Source organism: Heliangelus exortis, chromosome 12 (genome assembly GCF_036169615.1).
Source record: "Heliangelus exortis chromosome 12, bHelExo1.hap1, whole genome shotgun sequence".
Classification (NCBI taxonomy): domain Eukaryota; kingdom Metazoa; phylum Chordata; class Aves; order Apodiformes; family Trochilidae; genus Heliangelus; species Heliangelus exortis.
In genome coordinates this window covers 6,846,353-6,865,139 of record NC_092433.1, presented here as the reverse complement: position 1 = coordinate 6,865,139, position 18,787 = coordinate 6,846,353, and the positions used below count along the sequence as shown (strand labels likewise).

Below are 18,787 nucleotides of genomic sequence, written 5' to 3'. Positions count from 1 at the left end.
GGCATGTCCCAGGCATGCATGTGGAACATTGGGTATTGAGAAGCAAGTGGTTGGTATCAGGGGTGGCTGAAAGGCTCCAAATGGGGTTTACAATACAGACGGGGAGCTGTCGGCGTGAAATCCTGCAGGACACAGCCCAGCCCCATGGAAAATTGGGAAGAACGCTTTGCTTATCTCCTCTCTTGCTCATATATTTTTTCTGCTTCTTTCTATTTTCTTCTGACATCTGTAGCTTTTTCCCAGAGAAAAGATACCCTGCAAGGACATTTTTTCATTTCTTCATGGTGAACAATGAAATTCTCTTGGTGCTTAAACCAGCCAGCCAGGTTGGGTAGCAGGGAAGTGCTCTGGAGCTGTGTGATGGAGTTACACTGGGATGGACTGAAAAGGGGAAATTTCAGCAGCAGCAGCAACAACTATTTTGTACCTGTTGCAGTTGTGCCCTTTGCAGGGCACCCCAGCAGCTGCCTGTGCAGGGAAGGTGTGGAGGGTGCGGGTGTACCAGTGCTTTATCCAACATCATTTATCTACTCTCCTGCCAAGCATCCCTGGAACTTGGACAAGTTTTGCCCAGGTTTGTGTCTGGATTTTTGGCTGAGTTTCCACACGCTCTGAGCCCCTGTAGACAGTGAAAGGGAAGCAGCGGCTTGGAGTCACATCAGCTTGAAGATTATGTCCAGGGAATGAAAGATTGATGGCCGGAGGCTCGGGTTTCCTGCCAGGAGGGTGAGGTGACTCGAGGTATTGAGAGAGGCATCTGTTTCAGGGAGCATCTATTATTGATCCAGGCTGGGGTGGGGGGGATTGGGAAGGGTCGAGTAAGCACAAACCTGTTGCTCCCTGGAGATGCGAGGGAGAGGATGGAGGAGGGAAGGGCACGGGAGTGCTGGCGTGGCTGTCACCTCCATCCCTATCCCCTCTTCCCGGGGCTGTGCGGGTGGCACCCGGCATGCCCGGCAGGGAGGCTGTTGCTGTGGCTACGGCTGTCACCACTGTGCTGCCGGCCTCCTGGCATCCTGTCTGCTCAGAGGAGCTCAGCGGGGCTGTGAACAGCACAAAAGGGATGGCTGTAGGGACAGATTTCACCCGTGAGCATCATCTCGCTGCTCCGTCTCGCAGCTTTTTTAGGGCAGTGTGATGCTTTCAGCCCAGCACTCAACTCTCCTGGGACCTGATCCCAACAGCCCCGTCCCCGGGGCAGGGCTCTGGCTGCAAATGGCACATCTATGGGATAGGCATGAGGATCCGGCCACCCTGCTGGTCCTCAAGGCGTGGAGTCTTCAGGCTTTGTCACCAGGAGAGGCAGCACTGCTGTGCCTTCCCACCATGAGCTCCTCTGGCAGCTTGGCTGCTTGGTCAGGGCCACCTTAAGGCCACCACTGGCCAAACTGTCACCTCTCTGCTGCACTACAAGCTGCCCACTCTGGGTGCCCTGGTGCCAATGTCTGGCTCTGCTCAACCTCCTGTCCCAAATGGGTGGCAGGTGCTGTGGGGCAGGGAGGTTTTCTGGGGCCAAGGGACCTGGGGCATGCTCTCAGCAAGCTGCTAAATGCATTTTAATTCATGCAGGTGGCTCATGAATAGGGGACAACTCATCTGCAGCCCACAAACAGGAGGGAGAGGGAGGTGTTGCACAACTCCGTGGCTGGAGGCGATTCTTGGACTGCCATGGGAGGCTGGCTGAGGAGGTGTGGGTGTTTGCATGTCACGTCTGCAAGGAGGGCCAGCAGCAGGACTGCCTTGTGGAAAGGACAGAAGGTTCCTCAAGATGCCACTGAGCTCACTCTGCCTCAAAGCAGAAGCATCCCAGGAGGGTTTGTGGAGGTCTTTCAGGGCAGGGATGGAGGCGTGGTGACCTTACCAGAGTGTTTGGTCACCCTCATGAGATTTCCCAAATTCTGAGGTGGGACCTGATGTTTCTGGCTAGAAAAGCAGTGCCAGCTGTTCATATTTTTCTCCTCTGGGATGACAAGTCCCAGTTCCTTCACCCTGTCCTGCGGGCTGTGCTGTCTGGCATAGGTGCTGTCCACCCTGTCCCTTGCTCCTTGTGTGGTGCTGAGCCTGGACCTGCTTTTTGTGCTGTGCCCTAAGCCTTATACAAAAAACCCCAATAACATGGTTGTGCTTTTCTTCTTGCCTTCACAAATGACTTTGCCTGCAACAACGTGAAGCAATCAGCCTGTAACTTGGCTCACAACTCGCTTTGCTTCCCTGGAGCTGCTGGACCCTGCCCTGCATTGGTATAGCTGATCCTTCTCTTAGTTATGGTGCTTTGCCTCCTATTGAGTTTCATCCTATTTCTTTTTTTTTCTGCAGCCTGTTTTTCCAGTCTTCTGAGAGAATGGTCAGTTCTTCTCCAGCACATGCTTGCATCTCCTCTAGCTTCCCACCTTAGAGCTGCAGAAAACACTACTGCAGTTGCCAGTGTTTTTGGAAACGTGGACTAAACCTGGACACACAGGTCCTCAGGAGACCTTTCTCAATCCAGCCTCTGATATCTCCCAGAGTGAGTTGTCCGTGCAGTTTTGTTCCCGTGCCACAGAGGTTCACCACCACCACCACCATGTTTCTGCTGGCTTCCAACACTTGGAGATGCTTAGAAAGCTGAGCTGAGACCCTTGGAGCCCACAGGTCTGTGGCTTTGCTGGAGGAAGCTAGGTTGATCTTAGTAGGTCCCTGCTATAGCTCAGCTTGGGCTTGTTTTGGGACTGTTTGCTCCAAGATTCTCCAGGAACCCAAAAAACAGGATGATTTGAATGCGTGGGTCCGCTTCCAGCTCTTCTGCATCGTTCCTTTCTTCCCCATCCAGACAGGATGGTCACAGCTGGCCCATGCATTGGCCATGCTAATGTGTGCCCAGCATCTTCTTTTTCCCCTACCTTGCCTCCTTGTCAAATGCAGGAGGAGGCAAACCAGAAAAAGCAGCTGAATTTTTTTGTTTCCCCAGATGAGGGGTTTGCAGTCCCTGAGGCTGATCCTAGAGACTTCCCATGGTGGAGATGCCTTGGGGCAGAGGTACTGCTTGCCTCCTTACTTTCTTAAAGAGCTGTCTCTGGACTTCATTATTACTATTTCAGGCACGTGAGCCATCTCATCAAGTCTGCTGTGCCAATTAACTCATAATCATGCTTTAATGAGGCAGTTGCTGAGCTCATGCTGAAAACCTTCACTAGCTGATTCCTCTCCCTCCTTGCTGGCTCTTGGCAGTGTTGCGAGAGACAGAAGGGGACATCAAAGGCACACCAGTCATTTTGAAATTTAAATGGAAATAGCTTTCTTATTACAACTTTTTATTATTTCAGCAGAATTAAAGCTCTGAAGCCCACTCTGAGTTTTGTTTTGGTTTTTTTTTTTAAAAGCTCTGCTGCTGTCTCCTCTGGAAAGCATCTCTCTCCTTGGCAGACCTCATGGTATTTCCCATTGTGTGTCCAGCTCATCCAGCAGCAGCTGTGCTTCTCCCCATTCCCTGAAACCACTCTGGACCTACACAGGTCCCAGTGCTTGGCCTTCACTTGCCAGTCAGTCACTATCACTCATCCCAGGGGTTGATCCAATGCTCTGGACACTCTTGGCATTTCCAGGTGGGCTTGGGGCGATAACGCTTGCCCAGACTCCTGATTGTCCACGTGCCCTTGGGCTCAGGGAAGGCTGAGGTCAGGTTGGCGAGATTTGCAAACCCGTTAGCTCTGCAGAGCTTTCCTCTTTCTTCCCTGTAGCTGATGCTATAGAAACATCCAAGACCAGTGTTTTTCTCTCCTGTTGGCAGTGCAATAGGAACTGGGGAAGCAGAATGCTTATTAGCAGCTTTTGTCTCCTGCATGAGGTTTCTGGGGTGTATAAATGTCTCTTTTTTTTTCTCCTCCTTTTCTGCCTCTTGTGTTTGCAGTAACCACAGATGCTGTTGGAAGGAAACAGCCGCTCTCTACAGGCAAAGGGGCTAAAAATATCAGAGCAGCCTTGGATTCAAGCTGCAGGAGCAGGCTGAGCTCCCAGCCGGTGCTGGAGAGGTTGAAGGTCTGTACTGGGAACTGAGAGAGCCATGTGCCTCGATGCTGGTGGAGGGAGAATGATGCTTTGCTTGTGGTAGAATTACCACAGCAAATCTTCTCTGTGTCCCCTTCTATGTGTCCTGCTGGGGTGGCATCTCTGCGTTTGTATGAGTGCTGCTGGCTGCAGGACACCAGCTTGGGGCTCTTCCTCTTCTCTCCATGGTAGTAGAAACCATCCGGACCTCTCATCAGGACAGGCTTTGAGCTGCTGGGACAGGTAGATCTCAGAAATGTCACTTGTTGGGGACACGCAGGAGTTCCTGAGGACTCCCCGGGACATCCCTATCCACCCCTGCCTCATGGTCAGTGTCTGTGCTTGGGGACAAATCCTCACCTGCTCCTTCTCCCTCGGGGCTGGGGGAGGCTCTCTGCAGGCTCTGTCTCCAGAGGGCAGCAGCGTGTGATGGAGTGGTTGGCCCTGTTTGCTCTGGCAGCGATGCTGGGGGCTGTGCCAAAGGCTGCTGGGACTAAGCAGAATGGATACAGCTCCTGCTGGCAGGGCACAGCTTGTCCAGGTGCTGCACCTTTCTGGCTGATGTAGGGACAGCTTTGTGAGGTGCCTTGACTCTGGATGCTCTCAGGCTCCAGGGATTAAAGCAGGGCTCATTCCTGCTGCTGGCTGCTCCAGCAGGGTGATGGGCACTGGGGAGGTGGTGCCAGCAGTGGGGGGCTACAGGTGGCCACTCCAAGCAGGGATCCTGGCATGGGCTAAGGGGTGTCTGCCTGGGTCTCTAATCTTTGCAACACTGATTTCTTTAGTGTTTGTAAGAAGTGCAGAGCTCCCTGTGGTTTTGACATCACAAGACCCCCTTGGGTGTGCGGCTCCATCCAGGCAGGGGCTCAGTGTGTAATCAAAGGGACTGGGAGATGCTCTCTGTTGGGGGGTTTAGCCCCTCCAGGTTCCATCTCTTGGGTATTGCCTTTGCAGGTAGCATGTTCCAGGTGGGATGGGAAGCTCTGCACTAGTGCTTTCAGGGTGGGACAGTTTAAGTCTCAGACACTGGCTGTGGAGTGCCCTGTCAGCATCTGCAGCCTGCTGTCACCTCCTGGCAGGATGCTGCAGAGCAGCTGCTGGCACCTGGTGCTCAGGGAGGGCAGATGAGGAGGAACGTGGCTTCCCAAAATGCTTCCCAAAATCCTTCCACAACCAAAGCCCCACCAGCTCTGGAGGAAAACCCTGTGGCCGTTGCCTTTCCCTTCTCCAGGGTCTAGGCTTCAGACCAGTGCCTCCAGCTTGGAGCCATACTGGTCCCCAGCCACCTTGGGAGCAGCATTCTTGCCATGTGTCATGAGCCTGGGACCTCACAGCCTGTCAGTACATCTTCCAGCCACCCCCTGTATGCAAACCCTAATGGTCTGTATAGCAAATAAACTTGTCACTTGAGCTCTGCCTGCCTGCACCAGCCAAGCCATCGTCTAATTTTGGGTGATTATGTTCACCGAGGCCAAGTATCAAGTTCTCTGGATCACATGCGTGCCCAGCTACTCTTTAACTCCTCAGGGAGACACAAGACTTTGCTCTCAGCTCTTTGGTTTTTATATTATTATTTTTATTATACATATATATATATATTTTTTTTTTTTTTTTGGCACCAGTGATTTTATTGTTTTGGTTTTTAAGTTCCTGTCCTGTCAAGCTGCTCCTAACGCCATCCAGCCACCAAGAGCCTAGCACCTGCTTTGCCTCTTTAATCTGATTACAATGTTTCTGGTTCTTTCAGCCACCACAGAATTACGGGACTTCTTTGCCAAAGCCCGAAACGGTTCGGTTCGGCTCATCAAGGTCATCATTGAGGAAGGTAAGTCCCGGTTTTGAGTGCTTTGATTTATGCCAAATCAGTTTCTCCTCCTCTCTTTGCCGCTCTGGTGCCAGCTTGTGCTTATGGAAACTCTCAGGAAAATCCCACTGGGGCTCCCTGGCACACAGCAGCCTGGAGATGGAGCACAAGCCCAAAATTTGGTGTTGGTGAGCAGTGGTTGGAGCCCTGAGGCAGCTCCAGGGAGTAACAGCAACTTTGCTGGAGGACTGAAGCTGGTGCCTGGAATCAGTGCTGGGCTCTGTGGGGGTTTTCCTGCCACTGCATTGGATTTTGTTACGGGGAGTTCCATGAGAAGATGTTGTGTGTTCCGTGGGACCTTAGTCGGGGGTGATCTTCCTCCTTAGACTTGACATCATATGCCAGGCAAGGAGGTGCCTGGGGCAGGGGTGGGCAGAGGGGCTCAGTGCATCCTACAGGGGCTGCTACTCTGAAACCCACCCTGCTCTGAAACCCAGCCCCTGCTCCTGTGCACAGAGCTGCCCTGTCCCCATTTTCAGGCTGCCACCAACCTGCCCATATTTGCCCCACTGAGAGGGGTGTTTGGGTGGCCTCTGTGTCTACCAGAGCTGAGCAAAGCACTGATTGTGTGTCCCAGTGGGGAGCCTCTGTGGTGTAGGTTTTCCAACACCTTGGCCTCATACAATTGCATATGAATGACTTGTTTCTCACAGCAGCGGGGACATTAATGCCCTTGCCAAGCTGCTGTCATCACCTCCCTTGGGTGGGCTGCCAGGACCACACTGCAATTACTGAGTTGGACGTAAGGAGCCCATAGTTGTAAGAGCCTGTGTTGGCCTTCAGAGGGGCTGTGAAACCCCAACTTGAAACATGTGGGATGCATCAACAGGGCCACTGCAAGGTTTGTAGGTGTTGGCTTTGTCCTCAGCAAGGTCCCCATCTGTTGGGATACAACATCTGCATTGCTTCTTTGGAGCATCTTTGACAATGGTTTTGCTCTCAACTCCTTTTGCTTTTAAAAAGTGGGAATTGGCTTTGTGCTTGGGTAAGTCATGACACCTCTAAGCCTGGACTTTGGGTGCTTGGGTTTGTGCCCCAGCTTTGGGTTGTGGCCTATGATTCCAGCAAGGGAGAGTTTTTACCATGTCCCACCATTTCCACTCGGGCTGAATGGGATATATTTACCTGTCCAATGTGTTGTCATCAGCAGCTGTTTCATTGTCCAACCTTGCCTGACAGTGCTTTGTGCTTCAGAGTCCAGCTCTATCACCCTGCCAGCTCATTGCCTCTGACCTGGGCCAGCTTGGGTGTCTGTAGAATCCTCTGAGATGCAGCCAAGCCTGAGGGTCCTGTGGGTAGGCAGGTGGAAGGAGGAGGGCCAGGAGCACCTCTGTGCTGAAGGGCTTGGGATAAGGATGTGGTGGTCTCACCAATCAGGCTCAGGCGTCTCTTCTCTGCCTGACCATGTGAGCTGGAACAAGGTGCATGGCCTGTCGGGGCCACTGCACACTGCTGGGTGCCTTTCTTTGCCCCTAGGTGATATTATGCAGGGAGCTGGGCAAGACTGAGGGCTCCCACACTATCCTCTGGCAACTCCCATCGCAGTGCAGATACCAGGGAGGGAAATTTGGCTCTGAACAGATTGAGCTGAACTCAGAAGAGCCTGGTGGGAATCAGGGAGATGAGCGGTTCCTCCAGGCCAGGGGAAAGCTGGAGCCTGCTGACTCACAGCAGCATGGACAGGGTTTGGCTTGAGACCGGGCTGGGAATGGCTTGGAATGACTTGGCACCCATTGCTCCATGTGTGAGTTGTTGGGATGGTTGGCAGACAGAGACACCTGGAGCTGCCAGGGGGTTTGGCCAGGCAAAATTCCTTGCAGTCTCTCTGGGATCCCATGGCCTTGCAACACACGGGTCTGTTTGCAGCACTTTACATTTATTTTAGGGGCATATTGGGGTTTTTAAGCCTCTTTTCCTGAAAACAAGCAGTTCTGCTGAAGGTCAAGTATTTTCAGCACCTGTTTTCTCTGCTGTCCTTGTTACTGTACTGGCAGCATGTGCCCTGTGTGCACAAATAGTGATGGGCTGGGCGTGCAATGGCAGATGCTGTGGTGAGGTGATGGTGGGCAGGGAAGGGTCATGCTGCTGCTGGTTGGGGAATGCCCAGCCCAGATGAAAAGGTGAGGTGACAGTAATTGATCCCAAACCCTTCATTTTTCAGTTGTTTTCCTTAGAAGCTTTCCTGCCATGGCATTTGGAGCTGCTGAGCTGGATGAATTTGGAGGGTTAGGGCTGTGCCCCACCAAAGGGGCTCCCCATGAGCAAAGATCCAGCCAGGGCACATCCCAGACTGAGCATTCCCTTGAGTACCAACTGTCCAAGGCCCCAGCTCATTTTGGTTTGGCACTTCCGGATTTTCCTACACCTTCTTCTGAGTCCTGACATCTCCCCCAGACCTTACTGCATCTAAAAATGGAATGAAAATGCAGACTGTTCTCCAGCAACCTGTGCTGATTTCCCTGAGTGCCTTTGCTTTTCCATCCAGCCATCCCAAAGTTTGGCTTGACTAAGAGGAGAGATTTTCATGTTTATAGAATGCCTGTACCAGCTTTTAAATCTCATCTGAGCACTGTTCATCTCACAGAGCTCCCAGCTCCATCACTGCTTGCATAGCAGCTGAAAAAAATGCCTTCCAGATACTTGAGGCTACCATGTGTGTGAAATATATAGGTCCCTTCCAGAGGCTGGGGGTCTCCTGGTAGCATGGTCTCCCCCAATCTGGGGTCTCAGGGACATCCCTCATCCCTATGTACACAGGCTTTGGGTATCAGCTCTGATTTTGACCGCTCTGAGGTTAGGGGGAATCCCATGAAAGCAGCTGTGGCTCATCATCCTGGCTTCTGCTATGGAACCTTTATTTTTCTCAGCATTCCAAGTCTAGGTGGTTCCTCATGTCCCTATTCTAGTGCTCCTAGAGCTTGTCTCAAGTTGGATGGAGGAGGTTTCATGTGCTGCTGTCAGCAAGGAGGGCTGATTGTGGACTACACAGCTGGAGAGAGCAGAGTGGAAGGAGCCTATGGAAGGTCACCAGAGAGGAGATCTTGGTGGTGAGGAGCACAGGAGTGGAGGATATGGTTGTCAGGAAGCAGTGGGATGCTGGAGGCAGCCACAGTCCTGATGGCATCTCCTTGGGGGTTTCTCCTTGGGGTGTGTGCTCCTTCACATGGGTTGAGGTCATAATTTGTTTTCCTACAGGGTAGCATTGCTTTTGGTGGTGGAGCTGCAGCGAGCCCTGAGCTGAGCAGCCACATGGTCCTGCAGGGTAAGCTTTGCCTTCATCTAACACGGCCTTTTGCATCTTCTCCTTCCAGAGCAGCTTGTGCTGGGAGCCCAGAAAGAGCTGTCCCGGCGCTGGGATGCAGACTACGATGCTTTGGTGCTGCCCCTGCTGGACGAGCAGCAGCCATGCTACCTGCTGTACCGCCTGGACAGCCAGAACGCCCAGGGCTACGAGTGGCTCTTCATCTCCTGGTCCCCTGACAGCTCCCCGGTGAGCACTGTGCCAGGCTGTGACACCCCAGCATGGGGACACGGAGGTGGAGGGTGGGGGAGATGCTCTCCAAGTTGCCTTTGCACTGGGGCTGAGGAGGAGCATTCACACCCTCTGATGCCATGCTAAGGTTAAGAAGAAGTGGAGACCCCTGTGGGGATGTGGTGGTCTTGAAGCACCTGAAAGGGTCCTGCTAGAAAGTTGGGGAGGGATGTTTTAGGAGGGCATGTTGTGATGGGATGAGGGGGAATGGCTTTAAACTGGAGGAGGGTAGGTTTAGATTAGATATTGGTAAGAAATGCTTCACTGTGAGGGTGGTGGGACACACACAGGTTGCCCAGAGAAGCTGTGGGTGGCCCATCACTGAAGTGTTCAAGGCCAGATTGGATGGGGCTTAGAGCAACCAGGTCTAGTATGAGGTGTCCCTGCCCATGCAGGGGGATTGGAACAAGATGATCTTTAAAGTCCCTTCCAACCCAAACCATTCTGTGATTCCCTTGTTGGAAAAGCACCATGCACACAGGGGCACTTGCTGAAGCCCTGCCCTGCAGAAGTTTTGCCAAAAGGCAAAACTCACATCTAGGTGACTCTTGGAGGTATTTGTGCCTCCTCTTACCCAGACCTGGGTGAGAAATGATGCACTGGAGCTCAGGAATGGGAAAGCAAAGCACAGAATAAACTAGGGAATTGTGGGCAGCACTTGGCTCAGCTGTGCAGTGTGCCAGCAGTCCTGGAAACACTGCGGGGGTTTCCTGGCTGCTCCCCATCCCTGGAGATGCAGCAGCTGGAAACTAGCCTGGATTGAAACTCAGTGGTTGCTGCCAGGGAGGGCTGATGTCTCTGGAGCCAGTGGTGGGACAGTGGCCTTACAGGATGCTCCTTTCTGATGGTGCTTGCCACCTCCCTCCCTGCACAGGTCCGGCTGAAGATGCTCTATGCTGCCACCCGAGCCACGGTGAAGAAGGAGTTTGGTGGGGGCCACATAAAGGATGAGATGTTTGGAACAGTGAAGGTATGGTGGTGCTTCCTAGGTAACTTTTTGGGGTTCACCCTGAGGTTTGGCAGCCTAGCACAGGCTTGGCACCAAATCCAGGCAGGAAGTGGGACACTGGTGTTTGGGAGGACAGCGTGGAGGTTTGTCCCTCTCTGCACTGCTTTGATTCCAGACCACGTTCTCCTGCCTGCACGGCTGTGGTCAGTCTGTGATGGAGACTGTGGAAGAGGTGGGAGGAAGGCTCAGAAGACATCCAGAGCTTTACTCTGAGCATGAAAAGAAGCGCCAGGTGGTGGCAGTGTCACTCCAGCACCGAAAGCCGTCACCCGGCTGGGCTGGGCAGGTTTCTCCTTCCCCTGGCTGGGCTTTCCTCAGGAGCAGCTGCACAGCCCGGTCCTGCCCGGGTCCCTCTGCTGCCCTCCCCTGCTCCCAGCCCTGGTCTCTGTCTTTCCCTCTCAATTTCATGCTCTCAAGCTCTGTTAATCAGCCGGAAGGGCCAGGAATGTCTGGGAGGAGCAGGGTGGTCTGAGCGGGCAGTCACGGGCATTGTTTAAAAATGGGACCTGCTGGGTTGCTCAGACACAGCCTCAAAGCTGGGAGTGCATCCAGCCTCATGGGGATAACCACCCCTGACACTTCCCTGTCCCTCTCTCCGCAGGAGGACGTGTCCCTCAGTGGTTACCAAAAGCACGTGTCCTCCTGCTCTGCCCCAGCCCCGCTGACTGCAGCCGAGCAGGAGCTCCAGCAGATCCGCATCAACGAGGTGGGTTGCCCAGGGAGAAGGATCCTGAGACCCGCAGGGCACAACAGGATGTGGGATGCAGGGATGGTTTTGCTGCTGGAGGTGTGGGAGCCAACACGCAGCACCCAGCTGAAAAAGATATATCTCATTTTCACTGTGCTCTCTGGGACCTCTGCAGCTTAACCAGCTCCTGCCCATCAAGGTGGACCAAGCATCCTCACAGTCTAATTGGTGGTAGAAAGAGGACCAGAGGTTGGTTTGGTTTGGTTTGGTTTGTTGGTGTTATTTTTTTTCCCAGAGCTCCATTTTGCTCACTGTAATTGCCAGGCAGAAGGGGGTTTGAGGCTCAAAGCTGGCAGCAACCTCTGACCTCTGGGTATTGGTGCAAAGCCCAGAGCTGAGTCTGAATTGGAGAGGAAGGCAGGAAGAATTCAGGCTTATCTTGTGGCTGTAGCAGCCTCCTTTCCCTTAGTCTTCCTCTGTGGCTATAAATATGAGGGATGCAGCCCCATGAAATACAGATCTTTGCCTGAATTTGGTAGCTTATGCACTTGAAAAAGATGTGGAAGTGGTGTGGGGTAGGGTTGGGGTGAACAAGGCTGCAATGCCATTGTCTCCCCGTTGGCATCTCACTGTGCTCATGACAACCTACATGGTGCTGCCAAACACCCTGGTGGGGTGGAGGTTGGCTCACTGGGTGGGAAGACCACCTGGAAGTGGGATTTTGTTGGGGTGGGAGGACTTCACTTGTTTTTTTGTTCCTCTAGAGGAACATCCTTCTCTCTTCTGCCAGTGCTGGGGGTGTGGGGCTCAGGGGTGGATCAGGACATGTCTGGGAGATGGGAAGCCAATCAGCTTGATGGCATTAATTAATGGTAAAAGCTCAGGCAGGAGGTTTCCACCTCCCAGAGCAGGTCTGGGGGTGGTGGAGCTGAGTGGCTTTCAGGAGATGCCACAGGTGGTCTCCATCTGATGAGTATCAGCTAGGTTATCCCAGCTCCCAGCCTGGAGGGTCTGAGCAGGATTTGCCCTGGGGGACCCAAGGGGATGCCCACAGTTCAAGGAGGGAGAGAAATGAATGCTCATGGTGGCTCTGCAGCTTGTTTGGCATTTTTAGGTGCCTGTGGCATTGCTTTGGCTGGCTAGTGCTGCAGGATTAAGTAGTTTTGGGGATTTTTTGGGCTGTGTCTTGCAGGGTCAAGTGGTCCAGGTAAGTGGTGCTTATTTTCCAGTTGATCCTGCTGTGCTTTGCTTCCCACCCTTGCCTTTTTCAGACTTAGCTCCTGGGGGAAGGTGGTGCAGCCATTTGGTTTGCCTGGGGGTGATTTTAAAGGTACAGTCCTTGTGTCAGCCTGGCACACAGGGAGTGGTCACTGGCAAAGGGAGGAAAATGGATGTATTTTTGCCCATGGATTTAAAAGTGGGAAGGGGATGAGCACTGGGTGTGCTGAAGGGTCTCTGTGTTGGCTCAGGAACTGCCCACTTGGAACAGGAGGTGATGGGAGCTCCAGATCAGGTGTTCAGTGCCACAGTCACCTCCCCAGGGCAGGGAAACTCCCAACTCAGTAAATTCAACTTTGGACAAGTTTCTGGAGCCATAAAAACCAGGTGGGCTCTCACCAAGGGGAGCTACATGAGAGCTGCTTTCAACCTGCAGCACCCTGCTCCAGGGCTGTGATGCTTCCAGCCTTGCACACTGCCAGCAGGCTGATGGGGTCCTTGCACACACGTGCATGTTGCCATTTCATTTGTGGGAGCAGATCCAGCACATGGGAATGAGCAGTATGGGCTGGCAGGGACTTGGGAAGCAGCGACTTGGGAAGCAGTCCCTGAGCAAGGCTTGACCTCAGCACTCCTGGGTGTCTGCCCGTGGTCACACTGGCAGTTCAGGACCCTGTATGTTCCCTTGTGGATCAACCAATCCGTTAGGATTTGGGAAGTGACACTGGGGATGTTGTTTCTTTAAAAGCCACCAGCTTGCAAGTGCTTTGCTATGTCCCTTGGCTGGAGCCACTGCTGGTGTGCAGCTCTTCTCTCCTCTGACACTGTTGGGATGTGACCTTCTAAGATGCTGACCAGGTTTGCAATCCTCCCCCCAAAGGTAACTGCATTTTTGTGCCAGCAGAAGCTCCCTGGGCTCTTCCTCAGCTGCCCAACAAGTACAGAGAAGGGGTGGGAGGGGAAAGGCGGCAGGAGAGGAGGTGATGGCTGCCTGGCAGTAGCCTTTTGAGCCAGGGTGGGAAGGACTCAGGTTTGCATGGTCCTCGGGAGGGTCCCGAGCCTTTGGTAACCTGGGTTTTAGATTGTCTGAGCCCTGCCCTGAGCTGTGTCAGGGATGGGCTCTGCTTGGGGACATGGGCAGGGACACTGCGTGTGGGGGGACTGGGGCTCTCCCTCCCGCACCTCCCCAGTCCTGATGTCTCCTGTGGTTTGAGAGTTGCATGGACAGAGTTGGTGTCATTAGCTCCCTTTCCCATTAGCTACCAAGAGGTAGCTGGGTGAGAGCCGACAAAAATTTGCCATTTGCAATTTTTTTAAAATAGCTGGAAAATGCATCTTGAGCTTTACTGAGCTGGAAGTCGTCAGCAGACCGTGGGCTAATTAAATGGCTTTGACTTTGCATTGAGCTGCCTCAACACCCACGAGTGGGAAGTCCTTCTAGAAGCACCCCCTCAGAGAGATGGAGGGGAGCCAGGCGTGCTGCTTCAGTGGGGCTGTGGGGGAGAGGAAGGCAGTTCTGGAGCTGGAAGGTGAGGAATTGGAATTAAGAGGAACTCAAGGTGGCTGTGCCATTGTGGTGTATGAGGGATTGTCATGCTCACAGTGTCAGTGGGTGAGTAGAGCAAAGGCTTCACCAGACCCCCTCCCATGAAGGTTTCACTGTAAGACAGAGAAATGCTCGTTAGCCAAGGTTAGCATTGTGCCAGCTATGAGGAAAGGGGGGAAAAAACTAACCTAAAGAAACAGAGCTAAGATAACCCTGCAGCCAAGCCTCCTGCCAGCAAGCCTGGGACGGAGGGGACAGGATGCAGCTCATCCTGAACCATCCCATGCACAGCTCCTGGTGAGCCAGTTTTTAATATTTTTGAAAGGGAGGGAGTAGAAAATAGAGGTATATGGGTGAGTTGACACTGCTAGGACAACTTTCCACCTCTTGTGATTCTGGACTTGGTGTGCTTCATGTCACAGCTTTAGCTCTCTCAGGTGCTGCTATAACGCTCCCAGCCTCCTTCCAGTTTTGGGAAGAAAGATGAGGATCTGGAGGTGTTGGTAATGTCCTCACACTGCACCTCTCCAGAGGGCAGGACCAGGCAAGCTGGTGTGTGTCCTCTGAACCCCTGTGCACTTGCCTTTGGGCCCATGCTGATGCCACAGCACGCTGGAGGACAGTAGGACAGCAGAGCTGGGAGGTCACCCAGACCCCTTCCCCACCCAGTGACAGGGAACCCTACAGCAGTTTTACCCCTAGAGCTGCATGTTCACACCCTGCTCATCCTCCAGAATGAGGATAGAGGCTTGGCCATTTTTTTCCCCAAAAACCTTTAGTATATCCTATTTGGCAGAGGATAACCCAAAATCTATTGCTGTGACTGCTGGAACTGCTCCAGACCCTGGTTTGGGGTCATCCTGGCTGGGGAGCAGTGGCAGGGATGGGCTCTGCTTGGGGACATGGGCTCTGCAGGGACGCTGCATGTGGGGGGACCAGGGCTCTCCCTCCCGTACCTCCCCAGTCCTGATGTCTCCCATCTCATTTTTTTGCTGCTCTCCCTACCCATGCTGCCAGGACCTGCCTTCCCTGCCCTCCAGCAGAGACATGGTATGCCTCCATCCTCCTGGCATGTCCGTGTGTCCCCCTCCCCTTCTCGTTTCACACGAGACCCCCTCCCATCCCCGCACGGGGTGCCTTTGACAATGTGTCTCCTCTCCCCTCGCTGGCAGGACTCCTGTTCCCAGGACTCAAGCACTGAGATGGTAGGCTGCTCTGCCTGCTTGATGCCTGGTTTTTCCTTCTCCCAGAGTGGTGTTTTTGTGCATGCTCTGCTCTGGGCACTCCGGGTCCGTCACCCCACTGGAGTGCTGCTATAATGAAGGGCAGCCCTGTAACCAGATGCACTTTGGTGCTGCTGAGGTGTGAGCTCGAACTCCTGAATTTCTCTTGGCATGCCTTGGGTTTTCTTGCTTTTCTCTATTGGGAAAAAAAAAAAAAAAAAAAGCTGGACTGTCTTTATCCAAAATTCCCCAAACCAGTCCCAAAGGAAAGGGGACACATGCGCACTGCAGAGCACTGGGGTAGCTTTGCAGGACTTCTTACCTGGGGGAGTGGGTCTGGAGGTGGGATGGGCTCCTTTGCCGTCAGGGTGACGCCGTCTCCCTGTATTCTGTGGCAGATGGTGGGGGGCTGTTGCTGCTGCCCATCGCTGGTAGAGTACCCGGGCCCCGAGGAGGTAACGCCGCGCCTGCCGTGTCCCGACCCCTCCCCTGCGGTCCCGGACAGGGACAGCCCCCGTTGCAGCTGGGTGGAGGCACCCGGGGCCATGCGATGTCTCTGCAATCTCTTTCTCTTCCCTCTTTGAAGTGGGGTTTGGTCTCCTGGAGTAGGGGGTTTGCTTGGGGTAGGGGTGGCAGGTTCTCCCCTGAAGGGGTTGTAGGGAAAACAGCGTCCAGGATCTTTCTGAGCTCTGGATCCCCAATCCCAGCATCAGGGGCTGCCTGGCTGCTGCAGGGAAACCCACTGAGGAGGGGTTCACCCCCCACCCTACCAGCAGGGACTTGTGGAGCTGAGCTCTGGGATGACAGGGCTCCCCATCACCCGTGAATTATGGTGGGAGAAGATCAAAGTTGGACATGCAGCAGTGTTGGTCACAGCATCCCTGCCAGGGTCTCACTGGGAAACATCAGTTTTGAGCTGGGCTTTGCCAGGAGCAAAGCAGGGTAGGGGGTGCAGGGCTGGGGCTTGGTGATCACCAGTATGGTCACAAGTATCCTTGCCCCAGGCCTGGGTGACCTTTGGTGGTTTAATGCCACTGTGAGCCAGGAATCAGACATCTCCTTGGATGAAAAGCCTTTTGCTGTGGCAGCAGCTGGTTTTCCTTTCTGGCCCTTCGCCACCCCTTGTTGCTCTCTGCTCTGACACTTGGGTTGGTCTCCATCCTCAGGTGAAGACAGAGATCAGCGTGGAGAGCAAGCACCAGACCCTGCAAGGCCTGGCCTTCCCCCTGCAGCTGGATGCTCAGCAAGCCATCCAGGCACTCAAGCAGAAGAAAATCAACTACATCCAGCTGGTGGGTCCCTTATGTGGCTCCCCTGCACCCTGCTGCCCCTTTCTGCCGCCTCTCACTCCTGTCCCCTCCCACATCCCCCTCTTGTCCATCAGAAGCTGGATCTGGAGCGGGAGACCATTGACCTGGTACACACAAGCCCCACGGAGATCACTGACCTGCCCAAGAGGATCCCTCAGGACTCAGCTCGTTACCATTTCTTCCTTTACAAGCACTCACACGAGGGAGACTACCTGGAGTCTGTTGGTGAGTGCCCTGTCACTGGGGACAACTGGTTAGAGCCCACACTGGTCCTTGCTCTCCCTGGGCCATCATTTATGTGGGGAACAAACAGGGATGGGGATTGGGGCGGTGTGGCATCACTGGAATCAGTTCCCATTTTGCCATCTTCCCATGGTGGGTGCTGGCAAGCCCTTCGGTGCCAAAAGCAGCTGCCACACCTAGTGCAGGGCTCTGGGTGCTGCCAGTTTGGTGGCCATTGTGTTGTAGGCATACCAAGGTGATTTGGGGAGGGGTGATAGATAGGATGGCTGAGTAGACTGGGACTGAGTAGACTGGGACTGAGTAGACTGGGACTCTCAAGGCTGGAAAAGCTATGACCAGGGTGGGATGTGACCACCTGGTTCTCCCTGGCTACGAGCCCGGGCAGTGCCACAAGCCCTGATCTCTTCTCGCAGTCTTCATCTACTCCATGCCTGGGTACAAATGCAGCATCAAGGAGCGCATGCTCTACTCCAGCTGCAAGAGCCGGTTGCTGGACACTGTGGAGCAGGAGTTTTGCCTGGAGATAGCCAAGAAGGTAAGCGTGAGCCCACCCAGAGGCGATGGGCCAGAGACCTGCGCTGGGCATCTGCAAGGGACTGTGCCACAGCCTTGGTCCAGCCCCGCCGGGGAGCTTGTGGGGGGAGTTGGGTGCCCCAAAGGAGGGTGCCAAAACCCCAGGGAGGTGCCGACCTCCGCTTGCCACTCCCGCCTGCAGATCGAGATCGACGATGGAGCTGAGCTGACGGCAGAGTTCCTCTACGAGGAGGTGCACCCCAAGCAGCACGCCTTCAAGCAGGCCTTCGCCAAGCCCAAGGGGCCCGTGGGCAAACGGGGACAGAAGCGGCTGATCAAGGGGCCTGGCGAGAACGGCGAGGACAGTTAGATCCTGCGGGACCAGGCGCTGAACGGACAGCATCCCCGCGGCACTTCCCGCCTTCCTCTCCGCCGACCCGGGGATCTTTCCCTCCATCTCAGCCTATAATTATTTTTTTTTTCTTCCCTTCTTTTTTTTCTTATTTCATTCCTTTTTTTAAACGTCAGGATGGCTTGTTGCACCCTGGGGCAGAGCGATGGGGAGGGTTTGGGGTTGTCGGTGTTTCCTTTCCCTCTGTCGTTGTGCAAGCCCTGGGGATGAGAGCAGCAGGGTTGTGTCCCCCAGCCTTGTTCCTGTCCCCACCCCGGGGTCACAGCCGCTGCTCTCACTGTCCCCTGAATGACCGAAGGACACATTTGCCTGCAAGCTGCTCTATGCAAAGGGAAGGGGGTGGTGTTTGGGATTCCTGTTTGAAAAGAGAAAATGCTTCTTTTTCTGCTCCCCCAGCCCCCAGATTTTTCTCACCCATCCTTGCTCTCACTGTGCACAGCCCCTCTGCCCCAGGCCCGGAGCGATCCTGCACCCCCCTCCAGGGTGCGGGCAGGACCTCTCCCTGCAGGGTGGGCTTTGCTCTTAGGAGTTTGTCCCTGGGGGGGAGCCGGCTGGGGGGAAGAGGAAGGCATGTCCCCCACTCCTGAGCTTCTCCTGTCCCTGGGAAAAAGGTCACTTTGCCTTTGGGTGATGTTTGCATCTCCTTTTTGAACCCCCTCAATAAGGCTTTTACTCTCGGAGGGAGCTGTTACAGCCCTGACTCAGCCCTGTCACTGTTTAGGATGGGAACTGGGGGTGAGGGGGCCAAGCCCTGGTCTTCCACACTCCACAGGCCCCAGCCTCCACCATCACCCCTGTGGTTTGCTGCTGGCTCTTGGGTCTGGGGCAGCCCCATTAAAAATCACATGGGCTACCCCAAATTCCTTGTGTGGGGAAGTGTGACCTCCCCTCTGTCCCCAGCACTGTCCCCAGCCAGCAAGGACCATCACCAGCTCCAAGGGCCTTGTCACTGTGGGTGAGGCTTCACTGGGGGGAGAGCACCTTGCTGCTGGGGGCCAGTGAGGGCATGAGAGCCACCCACCTCTCCAGGAGGATGGAAATGGGGTCAGTGAAACCTGCCCTCTGCTTTCCTGCTGCCCCAGCAACTCTGCTGACATGGCCTCGGCCTCCGTGGAGCAGGCAGGGAGGGTTGAAGCTGGGGGGGGGGGGGCAGAGCACACTGTACTGAACGCTGTATTTTCTAAAGAATAAAGTATTTTTAAAACA

The 18,787-nt window shown here is 54.2% G+C and overlaps 1 protein-coding gene across 1 annotated transcript in view; it reads left to right on the top strand.

Moving 5' to 3' along the window:
- The window catches only part of TWF2 (twinfilin actin binding protein 2), a 22,846-nt gene extending 4,059 nt beyond the window's left edge, over nt 1–18,787 (top strand). Inside the window, exons 2-9 of the mRNA XM_071755730.1 lie at nt 5,771–5,848; nt 9,199–9,377; nt 10,294–10,389; nt 11,030–11,134; nt 16,270–16,395; nt 16,488–16,638; nt 17,070–17,191; nt 17,372–18,787. Coding sequence (XP_071611831.1) covers nt 5,771–5,848; nt 9,199–9,377; nt 10,294–10,389; nt 11,030–11,134; nt 16,270–16,395; nt 16,488–16,638; nt 17,070–17,191; nt 17,372–17,539 — 1,025 coding nt within the window. The 3' untranslated portion in view covers nt 17,540–18,787. The remainder of the gene's footprint in view (nt 1–5,770; nt 5,849–9,198; nt 9,378–10,293; nt 10,390–11,029; nt 11,135–16,269; nt 16,396–16,487; nt 16,639–17,069; nt 17,192–17,371) is intronic.